At 26.0% G+C, this 17,546-nt stretch overlaps 2 protein-coding genes across 4 annotated transcripts; both read left to right on the top strand.

The window, feature by feature from the left end:
- Positions 1–242: 242 nt before the first annotated feature.
- On the top strand, positions 243–3,991 carry LOC105257020. Of its 2 annotated transcripts, none has more exons than XM_025406805.1 (5): positions 243–467; positions 869–1,157; positions 1,640–1,817; positions 1,891–2,271; positions 3,823–3,991. In XM_025406805.1, the coding sequence occupies exons 2-5, from the start codon at positions 914–916 to the stop codon at positions 3,890–3,892; spliced, it is 873 nt and encodes a 290-aa protein (XP_025262590.1). In that variant the 5' UTR covers positions 243–467; positions 869–913; the 3' UTR covers positions 3,893–3,991. The 2 variants fall into 2 exon arrangements, with proteins under 2 accessions (XP_025262590.1, XP_025262591.1); XM_025406806.1 differs by lacking the exon at positions 3,823–3,991 and adding an exon at positions 2,471–2,520.
- A 1,605-nt stretch (positions 3,992–5,596) lies between these two features.
- On the top strand, positions 5,597–17,373 carry LOC105257021 (aminopeptidase N-like). Of its 2 annotated transcripts, none has more exons than XM_025406813.1 (12): positions 5,597–5,672; positions 6,446–6,944; positions 7,063–7,530; positions 7,637–7,820; positions 8,151–8,313; positions 9,704–9,785; positions 11,531–11,886; positions 14,056–14,333; positions 16,032–16,231; positions 16,419–16,739; positions 16,825–16,894; positions 17,053–17,373. In XM_025406813.1, exons 2-12 carry the CDS (start codon positions 6,466–6,468, stop codon positions 17,200–17,202), a joined length of 2,751 nt encoding a protein of 916 aa, XP_025262598.1. In that variant the 5' UTR covers positions 5,597–5,672; positions 6,446–6,465; the 3' UTR covers positions 17,203–17,373. The 2 variants fall into 2 exon arrangements, with proteins under 2 accessions (XP_025262598.1, XP_025262599.1); XM_025406814.1 differs by having other exon boundaries at positions 17,016–17,055.
- The last annotated feature ends 173 nt before the right edge of the window (positions 17,374–17,546 follow it).

Genomic DNA, 17,546 nt, shown 5'->3' with positions numbered 1-17,546 from the left:
AAATCTATTTCCTACGGATTTCGTGCGTTCTATGGCGGTCACGCGGAATCACGGAAGAATTCTGCGTTCTTAATTCTGATTGCACGTCCGCCGTAGAACATACATAGTAGCTGTAGGAAATGGATTTGGTTCATTTCGCTTACAACTTTACAACCTTATGCTATGGCCATTGTAAACCCGGCTTTACGTTTTCTTACGTTTTAATATGACTGCCTTACTACTCAATTATGATTGGTCAATTTGCTTACTGATTACGTTTCATTGCTTACGTTTTTTTGTGTGCCATGGCCTTTACTGCTAACGTATTTTTGTGTGCCAGGGTCCTGCAGCTAATGGCAGAGAACTAGACGTGAACACTTATGTCTATCGTAGTCGTGGATGTAAAGAAAGGCAAAGAAAAACGTATATGCAAGTCTGTGCAAGTTGTACAAGGCCATTGTGTGATTGCGGAAAGTGCATCGAACGATGTAAGTAATATTAATATAAATACATTAAATTACATATTTTTGAATATTTTATAAGTAAATATACTATTATTGTTATCGAGAAAAATGGTAAATACCGATGCGAACTCGGTGAAACGCATATTCCCTTCGTCTTTTGCCAACCGTAGGTTGGCAGCAGTCGGGAGTAAAAATTAAATAAAAATAACTTTATTTAAAATGATTTGTCTTCATTTTGTTTATGGAAAAAATAATTGTCAAAATAAATAAATGTTATTTTAGGTTAGCCAATATTTTTCTTTGCTATTTCAAAATACATTGGTGAAGAAAATTTTCTTAACAAATTTTTTAAATTAATTTTTTTAACAAATTTTCTTTCTATTTTTTAAAATTTGTATCTAATTCTTAATTTGTTTCTTTAACAGAAAATTTATCTTTTTTACAACCGTTACTAAGAGTAATATAAAAGAATGTCTGATCATTTAAATTACTGCAATACTATTGCTAATTTGTCAGATAAAATCAGTACAGACTGCAATAATGGTTGTGAATCTGCATCTATTGATATTGAAGAAAAGAGTGGCGATGAGCTTCTCATTGAATTATATAGAGAACGTCCATTTTTATATGATAAAAATAATACCAGTTTTAAGGATTGCTTGATGAAACAAAATGCTTGGATTGAAATATCCAAAATAATGACTCAAATTAATGGTGAGAAATAAATTTTATTTATATATGATAAATCATATAATTAATAAAATAATAATGCTAATATATACACAAATATATATACAGGGTGTCCCAGTTATCTTCCGTCATCTTTCAAAGACAGATTCCTGGGATTATCTGAAGACGATTTTTCCTCAACGAAAATGTCGAGAAGAAGAAGAAGAAGACTAATAATTTTTGAATTATAAGTGATTGGAAATAAGGAGTTTTTCGTAAACTAAGTTTTGTAGAAATAAAATATTAACAAAACCACATTCTATGATTAATTTTAAATAGACTTAATTGCAAAGATATATGATGACAAAAATCGGGAACATGCAAAAAATGATGGCTTTCATTGACATTTTCGCTGAGGAAAAATCGTCTTCAAATGATCCCAGGAATCTGTCTTTGAAAGATGACGGAAGATAAGTGGGACATCCTGTATATATATAAATTTTTTTAATTTGATACTTTCTGTTTAGGTGACATATACACTCCTTCATATTGTCAAAAAAGATGCATCTCATTAAGGGATCAATACAGCAGAGAGAAAAGAAAAGCTGAAACTGAATTGAAAAATGGAAGTGCTGCTGCTAAATCTACTCGATTTACTTTTTTTTCACAATTAGCATTTTTAGATCATGTCATTAAAAGACGAAGGTAAAATAATTTATTAGATTAATTCGATTAATTCTTTAAATATATTTACACATAACATATGTTTTATTTCCAGACGCTACACTAATTGTGCAAAATTTCATTCAAGTATTATAGTTGATGAAGATAGTACCTATGAATCACAAAGTGCTACCAATGAATCAAGCAATGAAGAAAATGAAAATGTATATAAGCAGCACGTTCATAATATTAAAAATGTTAAGAAAGAAAATGAACTACCAAAGCTGAAAAAACGAAAAGTGAATGAAACAAGGGAATTAGAACAAACATTAGTGCAAATGAATCATAGAATTTCAAATTATATGGAAACAAAGGTTTCAACAGCCGATGATGCTTTCATGGAATTTATAAAAGTGCAGTTTAAGAATATTCCAGAACAGGAAAAAAATATAAGAAGAAAAATGATTATGGATGTTCTGACTCTACCATTAGAAAAGTAATGCTTCTTTTGTTTAAAGAAATTTTTTATTCTATAGTACAATATAAACACACAGATTCTTTTCTTTCTTTCTGTGATAAGTTTGATCTCAAAGATTAAATTAGATAAAATTTAATCTACCAAAATAATTCCTAGTTTGTAAAAAATCATATAAAAATTTGTATATGTTATTTTTGTATTATATTATAATATACAGGATGTATCTGAAATGATACATTAAACTTTAGGAGCGTCTATTCTAGAGGTCAAAATAAGATTTTTTTTCTTATGAACATGGGTCCGCAAATGAACCCTCCTCCAAGCTAAAATTCGAAAATGTGTGAAATTGACCAAACACCCGCAACGCAAATTTATTTATCTCTCAAGAGAGGATGATAGGTAACGTCAAAATCTTTTTTTCTTTTTCTGAAATACAGCCAATTTTTAATTTTTTTCCCTAAACTTTAGGTGCCTCCAGTTCGGAGGGAGGTTCATTTGCGGACTTATGTTCATATGAACATTTATTCTTCTTTTTTATCCAGAAATACGCTCCTAATGACCTCCCGCGGAATCCTTATGGAAAATGATTTCGGTCAAATGTTTTGAAACTTTGCAAAAAGATAGTTCTCAACATGTACATTAAAAGTGTCCATGGGCATGAAGCTCTAAAAATTCGAGATTTTCAGCTACAGCCATCCAAAGTGGTAGATTTTTGAAGGAGTTTGAACCAATAAGGTTGACTTTTGGACCAGAACTTCGCACTTTTTTGCATATTTATATAGTTGCGGTCGAGAGCTTTCCAAAACATCCTATGAAAAGCTTTTTACGTTGGGGAAAGTGAAAGTTATAAGTCCCTCCAAGTTTAAGAAATATAGGCATGTAGGAAGCATGAGAATTATCGAGACTATCTGATTTTTTGTGTTAAGTAGACTTCCTTAATTGTGTGTGTGTGTGTGTGTGTGTTATTTTATCCTCCTCTTTTTAAGTACAATCTTGGAACTGTTAATGGCAGAATTACTTTTTTTGTTTTTTTTTTTTGCTTTTTTGTTTTTCTTGTTTTTTTTTTGTTTTTTTTGTCCAATCAATTAAGACAAGACTATGGGGTATCTTTTTTTGTAAAACCTCACCCAACTAAGATAAGCTACCGTTGCCGAACTTCGGAATATGCTGCACAAATTCAAAAATCTACTACTTTGGATGGTTGTAGCTAAAAATCTCGAATTTTTAGAGCTTTATGTCCATCGACACTTTTAATCTACATGTTGAGAACTATCTTTTTGCAAAGTTTCGAAACATTTGACCGAAAGCCATTTTCCATAAGGATTCCGCGAGGTCCTTTTTAACACATACTTTTGACTCAGCCTGTATATATATATATATATATATATATATATATATATATATATATAAAATGTAAATAGTTTGATAAGAAGAAGTTTTGTAATATTGTTTGTATATATTTTTTGCATTTGATGTTATAAGTAACGTTTAATATAATAGAATATTTGTAATGCATCTATAATTCATATAATAAATTTATATTAATTTTACAATAATTTTATTTCACAGACTCCATCAAAAAGATTGCAAATGCAATACTCTTTTCAAGAAATTGCTAATAAACACGTTTTCACATTAAATAATCAATCCATGTAAATAATTATTATAATATATAAAAAAGAAATATATTCATATTGATCATGTTCAAATTATACGTTTTGTATGTTAGTAGCGTGAGAGAAACTCAATATATACTATAGTTTTAACAAATGTAAATTGTAAATAAAAAGAATCTATATATTTCGTTTTTTTATTTTACTCTTTTATATTATATATAAACTTTTATTTTAAATAGATAATTTCTTAATTATGTTATACAATCTAAAATAAATATATTACATATATATCTAGTAATATAATATGAGCAGTAGTACATATATGCTACTGCCAATAATACTAATACTATAGTGCCATATGTATTATATATGTATATTAGTATTATTGGCAGTAGCATATATGTATAGTATTATTGACATATATATATATTTATATTTATTTATTTATTTATTTATCTACATCTACACCTTTTCGAACATAATCATGCTGCCATTCTATTTCTCCAACTTCAAAGACAAAATAATATATAATTACAATCAATTTTAATTCAGTTTATAACATTTTTTTCTAATTAAATACTTGTTGGCTATTCCACTGTTAAAAGTTGCATTAAGAAACGCAACGACTTAAATAAACACATTTCTAAAAAGAGAATATTCAATATTTTTGCAATTATTTTATTATTATTTTGTTTCCTTAAGTTAGAAAAAATGAACAATTGAAAATTACCGAAAATTTTGCTGACACTTTATTGTTATCGCGAATGCGCGACAAATCCTTGGTATGTACATTTCAACACTGTTGGATTGCATTCGAAAACTTATTTGAAGAAGAGCAGCGATTGATTGTTCAGATTAGAATAAAAGGAGCAAAGATTTCTCTGTTCTGGATCAATGAAACGTTATATATATATACTATTATATACAATATTATACTATTCGATAAGAAAATTATATATTATATACTATTATATATTATACTATTCGACGAGAAAATTTTTAAAAACAACTTCGAGGAACATCGCGAAAATAACTAAAGCATGGTCATCGATGAAAATGTGTAATTAAAGTTTAAAAGAAATCAACTTTTCCAAAACATATTTGAAAAATAGGCTATATTTTAATCGCATCATTTCTTTATAGAAAATTACGATTCTAATTTGGAAATATATGAGAGATATTCGATCATCATACGTATAATATTTATTATTACAGCATTTCGTTTAATATTAGATTTAAATAATCAGCGTATTTCTTAAATTTAATCAACAACGAGCAATAGCTAAAATCTTTTGAAGGTCATTCAGGATCGTGATCTTGATAACATATGTTCTTAGAAGTTAAATTTAATATCAAGATTAATTGAAAGTTGTTTCGAACAAGCTGTCTAAAGATAATATTCACTTTTACGAAAAAGTGCTTAAAAAGTGTCTTAATTTTTGAGTCGCCAAAAATCCTTCTTGTATACTTCTTTTATACCTAAAATGAATCTTACAAAATTTGACTTAAATCGGAGCATGATCGTTTTCAGAAGAACAGCTTATTTTTATAAATAAAAGCTATTTAATGAAAACGAAATACAAGGACTAAACAAGTACATACATATTGAGTTCTATCGATGAGTAAGATATTCCTAATGTTATGTATAACCAAGATGATATTTACATGACATATGTATCTTCTATATTTACTATCAGGTATGCTGACAACGCCGTCAGTTTATCGTAGTTTGTTGAAGTGGTAAGATTGCGATTAAATGTTCAGGATTTCGATATTAAACTTGTGACTGTTTCAATTCATAGGGTAAGGCATTAAATAAATTTTCAATAAAATATCCCTCTAACCCTTTATCTTTGAATGTGCAAAAATGTGTGTAATAACAGAAAACGCTTTTATTTTATATATATATATATATATATATATATATATATATATATGAATGACACTTTAATTTAATTTTCAAAATTAATAACTTCTTTTATACTATTTTTAAATACTTCTTATCATTTGCATATATTGCAGCTAATGGAAATGAAGATATTTAGGCGTATATGATAGCATATTTTGATCATTTTGACATATAGAAAATGTAAAATTTAAGCTAAATTTATTTTTAATATTATAAAATTACTATATGTGTAATTAATTTTATATTATAGCTCTATAAAATTATCTAAAAACATATAATATTATCCGTGTTTTATTTTTTAAATACTTTTTAAAAAGAATATCTAGAATCCGTAGGATATATTAAATTGAGTATATAATGAATGAATGGAGAATAAACGATGAAAAAATTAATTCGAAATTTTTATTAATTCAGTTAATTTTATTCGAAAAGATGTGTTTTAAGAAATACTAATATAATTCTGTTTAGAATTTTGTCCGAATTTAATTTGCAATATTTGCTATTTAATTTCCGTTTTATGTTTGTTGTTCGTAAGTTTCTTTCTTTTTTTTTAAATTAATCGAATTTTTTTAGTGCCAATTCTCTTGCACATTTTTTCATATAAAAATCAATCGATTTCGGTAACCTTCATAAATTACTTATTTTTAATAAAGAAACGTTTTTACAGATATTCAAAAGAAATTTAACATGATATTCTTAAAACTATTATTAAGAAGTTTAATATATATTGCTGCAATCGCAATAGGGGATCCTACCGATGAAGTTTCGGAAAATACGAAGAGCTATCTATCAAATTACATTTCAAAAAACGTAATGCCAATACACTATAAAGTACAATTCAAATTTATTTCTGATTTTCTTTTCGGTGAATGCGAAATCATTATTTATATTATGAACGCAACACAACACATCGGTTTTCATATACCGTTTCCGATGAGTATAATCAGATCAGATTTAAAACAAATTAACAATAATGTCCCCTATGAAGCGAAACAAGAACTAGATTCAATATATGATGACACGATTATGCTTCATTATGACGAAGTCTTATTACATGGCATATATATTCTGTATATACGATTTCATATTCCTATTGAATACGTAACAGACACTTTCGCAACTCTGCACATAGGCAGATATGAAATAGTACATAGAAACACAGAAGAGTAAGTAAAGATATTGAATTATCAAAAATAAATGGTACATTTGTGTTTTTTTGTACATTCCTCTGCTCGTAATTGTCTAAAATTAGTCATTATCTAGCATGTTGTTAAAATGTGGCAGGTGGGTAATCATAACAGGTGCCCAGACAAAGCGACAGCAAATATTGCCATTTTGGAACAAACCAGATTTAAGAATTAGTTTCGACATTTCCATAATGCATGATCAGAGATACAAAGCTTTGTCAAATATGCCAATACGAGAATCTAAATTGATGGAGGATAATATGATGTTGACATATTTTTACAAGGCTTTTTTCACTATAGATGAAGTAGTATTAATGGAATCCAGTTTTCATAGGATTAACTTGAATAGCGCAACTAGCATGTGGTGCCGATCAAAATTGATACCGTATGTAAAATTTGCATTACATGTTGCTGAAAATGTTACTATATATTTAGAAAAGTATTGGAATAATTCAAAAAAAATTCTTGAGAGTACCCTTCTTTTCACCGAGAGAAAAGTGGATCATGTCGTAATCTCTGATTTAAAAGATGAAGTTAAGCAGACTTTAGGATTCGTTTTCTACAGGTAACATACATAATTATAAAAATAGATATATTATAATCAATTTATGTAAAAAATTATATTACTATCCAAAATTTTTCCTTCATTAACAATGGATAATGGTTTTTAGAGAAGCAGATATAATTTATGATGAAGAATTAGATCTTGTCGCTTCTAAAATGAGAATTGCACGCTTAATAGCACGTGAGATGATACAAAAATATATTGGCAATCTATTGAATCCATCTTATTGGTTTCATCAAAGGTTAAACGAAGGATTTATAATGTATCTTCAAGAATATATCATTGAGGAGGTTGTCTTACTAACTCTATGAATACACAATCAAAACAATTAACAGTTTAGCAATATAGACAAATTGTTAAATATTTGTGCAAATTTTTTTATTTCTTAAATATAAAAAATGATGACAATCCAGACTTTTAAATTTCTATAAATTTGATAAATAAAATTGAATAAGAAATAAATGTTCATTTATATATTGAATATATTAAAATTATATATTATGGAAAAATTTATATATAAACTGTATTTTTAACAATAGTACATAATAATATTATTTTATATATGTAAAGTTTTTTCTTTTTCATTAATTATAATCTTGATTGTATTGAATTGCTTTTAGGCTCTGCCAAATTCCCGGATGATGGATTTGTTTATAGTTCAAGTTCAACATGAATTACTCGATCTAAACTCATATATTGCTATAAACTTCGCTGTAGAATGTAATACCTATCCTGAAAATTATTACTCTTCTCTTTCTTTTCTCTTTCTCTCTTCTGTCAAAGGTATGTATATAATATTACGTAAAGTAAATAAATGAATAACCACAAACTTTTAAATGTTAATTTCATAAAAAGTGTGGTCATGTATAAGCAAATTTATTTGTAAAATATTTAATTTATTAATATGGTAAATATTTACATATGATCAATTTCCTCTGCAACTGTTCATGACCTTGATATATGTTATAAAGGCCAAGATTTTAGCCGTCATTCGTCATTTATTAAAAAGTTATTAACGAAAATATTTTAACATGAAGATATAAATCATATGTGATTTTTAAAGATTTTTTGGTTCATAATTTTGTTTTAACACAACAAGCTATAGCTAAAATCTTCTGAAGGTTATTCAGAAAGATGATCTTTATAACATATGTCAAAATCATTAATATTTGCAGGGGTTGATCATATGTATACATTTATTCTAAATATTTTGTATAATTTTATAATAAGTAATTTTTTTAAATTATAATTATACATGTATATATCTATCTACGGCTTCAAAAAACTTATGAAGCATAATAGAATAAAACATAAGACTTTTCAATAACTGCTTAAACAGAATATATATAAAACATAAAACTTTTATCAATTTCTTACATAATTGTGTAATATTATTTTACAATATTACACAATTACTTATTATTTTTACAAATATTTAATCATTCATTATTTATCTTAGTTATTAATCTGTTATAGGTCTGTTATTTTCAAAACTTGCAAATTACATATTTTTTCTTAAAAATAACTGTGTTTTCTTTACACCAATGGATTCCTCTCATTATTTTACACATAAAAGTATTAAGATAAAATAATCAAAAATGAATACCTTATTAGATATTTTATGGTTTTTGTAAAATTAAGAAATTATTTCAAGCCTTGTAACTCGAAAAGTCATCACTCAATGAAAAAATACTTTAATTTAGTGTTATTTGAGAAAAACTACAAGAAAATACAATAAAAAATAGAGGATTCTATTAAAAAAAACAAAGTTGAACTTTATATAACCTTAGCACGTTTACTCAATGTCAAACCAATAACACCATCTTATCCCTCTTCGAACTAAACAACTTATACAAATCATAAGACTCTCCAACAAGTGCTTAAACAGAATATATGTAAAACATAAAACTTTTATCAATTCCTTATATAATTGTGTAATTTATTATTTTTACAAATATTTAATCATTCATTATTTATCTGTTATTAATCTGTTATAGGCCTGTTATAAGTTTTTTTTCGTCGAAATGTATTTCATAATCTTTTATAACTTTAATTACTTAAATTCAATTACACAAATTTTATATTTAGTTTTAATTTCAGATTCATTTCATTGCGCATTGCAATAAAGATGTATTACATATACTACATTATTTTTTTCTTTCCAACATTACAGCATCCATTATATGGCGTATGTTAGAACGAACATTACCACCTAATATATTTTTCATGGGAATTAATAAATATTTGAACAATCAGTAAGTATAATATATTGCAATGTAATAATATAGGAAAAGAAAATCGAAATATATGTGATAAGTTTAACAATACATTTCTTATTTAACGTTTATAGAACGTAGTTATGTAAAATTTTTCAAATTTACGCTATTCTTTCATATTTATGAATTTTTGTCGATTGAATTTCAGATTAAATTTTCCTTAATAAATATGATAGAGATTTTTAAATTCTAAATTATAAACAATTCAAATTGAATAATATTTTGAGAATCTAATTTTACATAAATATACTAATATAAATGAATCTTTGTAATATAAAAATTACAACTATTATTTATTTAATCTTGCGACAGATCCTCAAAGATTAATAAATAAGTAAATAAATAAATAAATAAATATATATATATATATATATATATATATATTATACATTATAAATATATACAAAGTGGTTCAAAAGTCTGGAAATGGCCAATTATTTCCAAAAATAGTAATCCTATGGGAAAATGTTTCAGACCAATGTTGTAAGATGTAAAATGATTTATTTACTGATCGTATCAGTTTGACTTTGGATGTAGTTATAACTCCTATAGGGATAGACATTTATGCACTTTAATATAATTCTGTATATACATTATAACTACATCCAAGACCAAATTGATAAGGTCAGGAAATAGATTATTTTAAACTCTTGTATATGTGTATATAAGTTACAAAGTTAAACTAAATATCTCGGAAAATATACGTTTACAGAAAAGTGTTTCCAACAAAAGTTGTAGGGTTTAAGAAGATCTATATACTGATTCTATCAGTTTGACCTTGGATGGCGTCGTCAAGGTCAGGTCAAGGTCACATTGACTTTTTTAAATGACACCCCCTACATTTGATTGCATATTCTTATAGCTTAATTCAAGAGCTTTCCAAAACACTATAATAATGTTCATTTTTATTAAGTACTTTGCGAGTTATGAGGGTTGAAATAATTTCTTAATTTTACATAAACCATAAAATATCTAGTAAACCATTCATTTTTCGATTATCTTACCTTCATACTTTTATGTACAAATTAATGAGAGGAATCAATTGGTGTAAAGAAAACACATAGTTGTTTCTAAGAAAAAATATGTAATTTGCAATTAACAATTCCATATTTTTTCTTAAAAACAACTGTATGTTTTCTTTACACCAATTGATTCCTTTCATTATTTTGTACATAAAAGTATGAAGGTAAGATAATCGAAAAATGAATGGTTTACTAGATATTTTATGATAAAATTAAAAATATTTAATATAACTCGAAAAAAAAAAAAAATTAATAGGAAATCTTAATTAACTAAAAATATCAACAAATGATTATAAAAAACAATGTATACTACTACACACCAAGGTAAATGATAGAATAGTATATGATTTTTATAATTTTTTAAAATTTTTGTATATTTTAGTATTTATTTATTTTGTAATGTATATACATATACAACAAAAGTTGTTGTATGTGTGTATATATATACATATACAACAAAAATTGTAGGATTTAAAATTGTACAATTAATTTTATATATACATATATATATATATATATATATATATATATATATGTATATAATTATATTAAAGTTTTTAAAAAAATTTCTCTATAAAAGTACATTATCTTATAAATTAAAATATGAAACTAAATTATATAAATTATGATTTTTCTTTTTCATTATGCGCTGGTCAATTTTATATAGTATTAAAATTGCCATAATGTTAAATCTTATCTTAGATTCAATGACCGTAAAGCAACAACTTCCGATCATTTGTGGAACGCTATGCAATCTATGATGATTGAATTAGATTTCAACTATAAGCTTAAAAGCATAATGGATTCGTGGGCTATGCAAAGAAGATTTCCCATATTGGACGTGATGCGAGATTATTCTAGAAATGTTGTAATTATATCGGTACAATTTAACAACACATTGGATGAGGAGCAATATTATATACCTGTTACTTATACTACGGAGTCGAACCTTAATTTTATTATAACTTGTACAAATATTTGGTTAACACCATCGGATTCAAAAATTGAATTCTTTCTTGAGAAAAATCAATGGATTATTTTCAACTTACAACAAGCAGGTAAATATTGGATGATAAATTCATGTTTTCAGTATATATATATATATATATATATATATATATATATATATATACTGAAATATATATTTTATAATATCAAATATGTTTTTAGGCAAACGTTATTTGATTTTGTATAGATTTCCTTACACATACAAATTTCTAAAAGTCTTATTCAGTATCATATTTATTATCATATATCATATGTAATATAAGTTTAAAAAGTATATTAAAAATTACACGCGCACGCGCGTGTGTGTGTGTGTGTACAAAGTGGGCAAAATAAATTATTACGAGCAGGGATGGCACTACGGTCTCGCTCCAGGTCTGAATAACAATCAATCGGGAGGAGGGGGGAGGGGTAGGATTTGATTTAAAAAAAAAATTTTTTTTACTGGTTTAATTCATGCAAGAAAAGTTTAAATAAATAACCATGGTTCAAAGAAAATGACAATATATTAATTTATCTTTTATAACACAGCAAATGTATGCATTCTAATGTTATGCTTCTTTATAAATTTATTTAATACCTCTTCAGTATCTATATCAGTCATCTCATGATAAATATTTAACATTGAAATGTCATTTAACCGATCTTGAAACATTGTGGATCTTAGGTAGTTTTTTAATCTTCTAAGTGTCGAAAATGACCGCTCGTTCGTATATGAAGATACCGGTATGGTCATTAAAAGTTTGACCAATTTTGTTGGAGGAAAATTGATAGAACTTTTGATGCGCGCAATAAAAGAGAGAGAGGAAACGAGCGCCTCTATTCTCGCTCTCTTTCTAGATGTTGGCTTCACTCAATTAGACGGCAGAACAAAGGGGATTCGGAGTCCATGTATACTATGTCCATGGATAAAGTAGAATTAAAAAAAAGTAGAATTAAAAAAAATTATCCGTTTATGATTGTCAGGTCTGGATTTCCATACCTACTCATAAGTGAGGTCTGGATTTATCCAGACCATTCCTAGCGGTAGTGCCGCCCCTGATTACGAGTTTTTATTTCCAAATATATTGTTTTCAGAGAAAAATGTTTCAAATAAAAATTGTAGTATTTCAAAGAGGATATAAGTTGATATAGGACCGTTTGTAGGTGACGATTTTCAAGCTTATTTTGAGGTCAATTTTCTTTTTTTGAATGGAAATGGGTATTTTTTATATTAGAATTTGAAAGAATTAAGATATCCATGTGTTTTGTAATGAAAGTGAGCAAAATTCGAACGTGCTGATCACACAAAATCCTTCACATTCTGGTTTTGAATTCGATTGAGAAAAGAACATATAACCTGGATTTTGTGATTTATACAGGGTGTATCTGAAATGATGCACTAAACTTTAAGAACATATTCTAGAGGTCAAAATAAGACCTTTTTTTTCTTATAAGAACTCATAAAAACTTTTTTTTCTTATGACCATGGGTTCGCAAATGAATTCTCCCTTCCGAGCTAAAATTCGAAAATGTGTGAAATTGACCAAACATCCACAACGCAAATTTATTTATCTCTCCAGAGAGAGTGACAGGTCAAAACCTTTTTTTTTTCTTTTTCTGAAATACAGCCAATTTTTAATTTTTTTCCAAATTTTAGGGGGCTCTAGCTTGGAAGGGGAGTTCATTTGCGGTCCCATGTTCATAGGAAAAAATAGGCTTATTTTAACCTCTAGAATATGCTCCGAAAGTTTAGTGCATCATTTTAGATACATCCTGTATAGATTAAGTATTAAGTTAATATTTTTGTGAGATCAGCACTTTCGCGTTTTGTTCAGTTCCATTACAAAATACAAGGATATCTTCTAAATTGATTTTAAGAAAAATTTTCAAGACTTTTTTTACAAAATTAAATGGTCGTTCAAATACTGATATAAAAAATACCCATTTCCATTTAAGAAAAGAAAGTTAACCTCGAAAGCTTGAAAACCGTTACTTACAAACGCCCCTGTATCAATTATCCTCCATTATATCCCCTTTGAAATACTGTAATTTTTGTTTGAAACATTTTTCTCTAAAAATATTTAATATTGTTGGAAATAAAAATTCGCTTTATTTTGTTCTATGTATATTCTACATATATTTAAGATAAAATCGCGCAAAATGCATATTTAAACATCTTTTTCAATATAAACCAATTTAAAAAATCTAATAATTAATGAATGTAATTTGTTTTATAACAGGATACTATCGCGTTTATTATGATACCGAGAATTGGCGAAAAATTGCGCGATACTTAAATTCTGAAGAATATGAGAATATACATGTTCTCAATCGAGCACAAATCATCGATGACGCATTTCATTTTGCAATAGAGAAAAAACTTGACTTTTCCATATTTTGGGAACTCGCTAATTATTTATCAAGAGAAAAAGAATATATAGTATGGTATCCTATGATCAAAGCATTTGAATTTTTGTCGCATTTCATTCCATTATTAGAATTTTATCCTGACTTTAAGGTAAGGCTTTAGGTAAGGTAGACAATTATTGATATTTTAAATTTATTAAGCCAATTTATGATTTAATACAATAATTTTGTAAGAGATAATTCTTTAAAAAATAGATATATGAAGTATGATCTTAAAGAAATATTTTAATTATATATTATTACTTATCTTTGTTTTTTATATATCAAAGGTCAAAAATTTAATTTCGAATGTTTATGTATATTTTCTTTTTAAATGTAATAATCACTCTCACATTTTATAAATTTTGAATTTTTCCTATTACTATTTTCTTCTAATATTAAGACCTCAGAATTTATATTACAAGTCACAATGGTATAATTTTCTTATTCAAGTTTAGAATATCATAGAATACACAGTAACAATTATCTTTATTATATTAATTTTCTTGAGGAATAGAATGTTTACAGCGAATAAAAATTTGCAAACATTTTGCAGAGAGAAACTGACTTATAATTTTATAATAATTTTATTACATTGTATATAGCTCATAATAATCCATTTATAAATATTTGTTTAAAAAAGTTGATGTTTTACTGATTTGAAATATTAAAAATCGATGTAACAGATTTAAAATGAGAAAATAATTGATCATATAAATTCATCGATCAATATATAAATAAATCTAGTATTAAGTATACAAGTCCAAATTTGATTGCGAGTCACTAGTCATTGTTTCAAGTGCAACGTGATGTATCATTAATATAATTACACCGAAATCGTCTATTTTCGAGAACAATTAGATGTACATATTTAAGGATACATTGTATGTATAATCTCAGCAAAAAGTAGCTGGAAATTAATATTGACGAATATATCCACTTTATATTTTGAGTATGAGAAATTGCGTGGAATATTACAATTTGATCATAGCTACAGTGCAGAGATTATTATTTATTGTGTTTTTACTGAAATATCCCAAATTTTGTTAATCGAAATGATTAACTTTTGGCAGAGAATTTCGCCTTGTGACAGATAGATACATGAGTAACTTCATTGAATTATATTTAATATCTTTTTAATCAGTTAGTACTTGTATAATATTATTTGACCAAATATTTCCTCCGTATCTAAACTACACTTTTGCAAATTTTAAACAAAATTCTGAATAAGAACATTATTTCATGTGTTTTTGTCATTTGAATCGTCGTGGTTATACGTTTCCCATAAAAGAAACATGTTAATTCGGTGCAAATTATCCTTATAACTTGTGAACGCTTTAGTGAATCGATTTAAAAATTGTACTGAAGATTCTAAACATATGTAAAGAATTCTGTACAATTTTCATTAAATTCTCAATATTTTGAAAATAGGTATGAAACATTCTTAAATCATTTATATGTCTACTCAATGATAAAAGGAAATACAAAAAAGTTTTTATTTCTGAAACTATTATTTTTCTTCTTATTATTGAACTTGTATCACATAACATTTGAATCACTCATATAAACTGATATATATATCGTATATTAAGAATGTAGATCCATTTAGATACAAAATATGCATAGAATTAGTTAAATAAAAGATCGACTAATTTGTTATTATAATAGTTACCACTATATAACATCATAAACTTATTAAAATTAAAAATTCTAGTATACATATACATTTACACATACATTATATTTGTACTTGTAAATAATGTGAAATAATTGAATTAAAAAAAAATATTAAATTTTTATCAAATTTTAGGAAAAGTTAAAGTTTGAATTTTTGGAACGGAATATTCAATTCTTGCCTTGGAATCTATATACAAATAGCGGCAATGATCATACTAAATGTTTAAAGCAAGAACTCGCAAAGTGGAAATGTATTATAACAAATAATACTGTGTATACAAAATGGGCTACAAATAATTTGGAATGGCATCTATTAAATCGTAAAGAAAATAAGTAATACTTTTTACAATAATACAACAATTCTTTTTACTTGATATGTAATACTTTTGTATTATTTTTATATTATGCAATTAATAAATTATTTTTCATATCTATCAGAAATAATATTTAAATCAAACACTAAAGAAACTATTAACATAATTTTGTTAAACAATCTCTACTTCTTTCCTATCTTCTGTAGACTTTTGCCTGGATGGAAGAGTTGGATATATTGTAATGGATTGAAAATGGCAGATCGTAATATATGGGAGAAAATTCTTCAGAATTACATAAAAACTGATCATATAATTTTGGAATGCTTGGCTTGCGTTAAAGATCCTGAAATTATAATCAATTATTTAGAAATAAAATTACCACAAATTTTGTATTATTATCCTTATCACTTTAAACTGATACAGCAAGATTTTAACTTAAATGCTAATATTTTTCTTTTTACTCTTGCGAGGAATATTAAGTATATGCTTAAAGATTTATTAAATAATTTCAAAAAAATAAAACACAGGTAATGATATTATTTAATAAAAATGGACTACACAAAGACGTGAAAATTTATTGAATTAATTATAAATGTATTGTTTTGTTTTCAGGGAAGTCAATGATATTGTGACTTTAATTGTTATGATTAACAATGTGTATTCCAAGGATCAGTTGGACGAGGTAAATTAATAATGAATCAAATTTCTGTACTTATTTATTAAGTTTTTATTATAAAATTTACTTTTTATTATAATATAATTATGATATTTTTTGTATAATTTTTCTAATTCTGTTTATAAAGATATTCTGCATAATAGTGCGATATTAATCTATTTTAGATAAGCAATTTTGTAAAACATGAAATTGAAGCATCAATTCCAATTTTGAACATAAGAAGCATTATTCCCGATGTTGAACACAAAATAGAAACACGCTGGTTGGAAATTAAGAAGCAGATAGAACATTTTCAATTTTTGTACTTCGATTAAAAAACTGAAGATCTATAACGCATCGAAGAAATTAATTATGCAGCATGAATGTGTTTAAGACTCGTTACACTAACATTATTTTGGCCTTAAGCGAAACTTAAATATATATCTATCTTTGTATTAATTAATTTTATATACTACTACTAGATATGCATTAAACATTTAAGATATGTAGGGAGAAAATTTAGTATTTTTACGACTTATTAATACTATTTCAATTTTTAATTCTAGCTGAGAGTGAAAGAAAAATAAATAATCATGTTTTTTTCATTTGAATGAAGTTTTTATTAATATATATAGGTTTACAATATAATAAAAGTGTGGCTGTTCTTCCGAAAAGTATC

Source organism: Camponotus floridanus, unplaced genomic scaffold (genome assembly GCF_003227725.1).
Source record: "Camponotus floridanus strain SB8 unplaced genomic scaffold, Cflo_v7.5 scaffold155, whole genome shotgun sequence".
NCBI lineage: Eukaryota > Metazoa > Arthropoda > Insecta > Hymenoptera > Formicidae > Camponotus > Camponotus floridanus.
The sequence above is the reverse complement of the archived record's forward strand: the minus strand, read 5'-3'. Positions and strand labels throughout refer to the sequence as shown.

What these genes read in the sequence shown, in the direction of transcription:
- LOC105257020 (XM_025406805.1), top strand. Translation starts at nt 914, where the DNA reads ATGTCTGATCATTTAAATTACTGCAATACTATTGCTAATTTGTCAGAT. An exon ending in AATAATGACTCAAATTAATG is followed by an intron (nt 1,158 to 1,639) that starts GTGAGAAATAAA and finishes CTTTCTGTTTAG; the next exon opens with GTGACATATACACTCCTTCA. An exon ending in CTGACTCTACCATTAGAAAA is followed by an intron (nt 2,272 to 3,822) that starts GTAATGCTTCTT and finishes TTTATTTCACAG; the next exon opens with ACTCCATCAAAAAGATTGCA.
- LOC105257021 (XM_025406813.1), top strand. Translation starts at nt 6,466, where the DNA reads ATGATATTCTTAAAACTATTATTAAGAAGTTTAATATATATTGCTGCA. An exon ending in CTTTCTCTCTTCTGTCAAAG is followed by an intron (nt 8,314 to 9,703) that starts GTATGTATATAA and finishes CCAACATTACAG; the next exon opens with CATCCATTATATGGCGTATG. An exon ending in CCAAGGATCAGTTGGACGAG is followed by an intron (nt 16,895 to 17,052) that starts GTAAATTAATAA and finishes AATCTATTTTAG; the next exon opens with ATAAGCAATTTTGTAAAACA.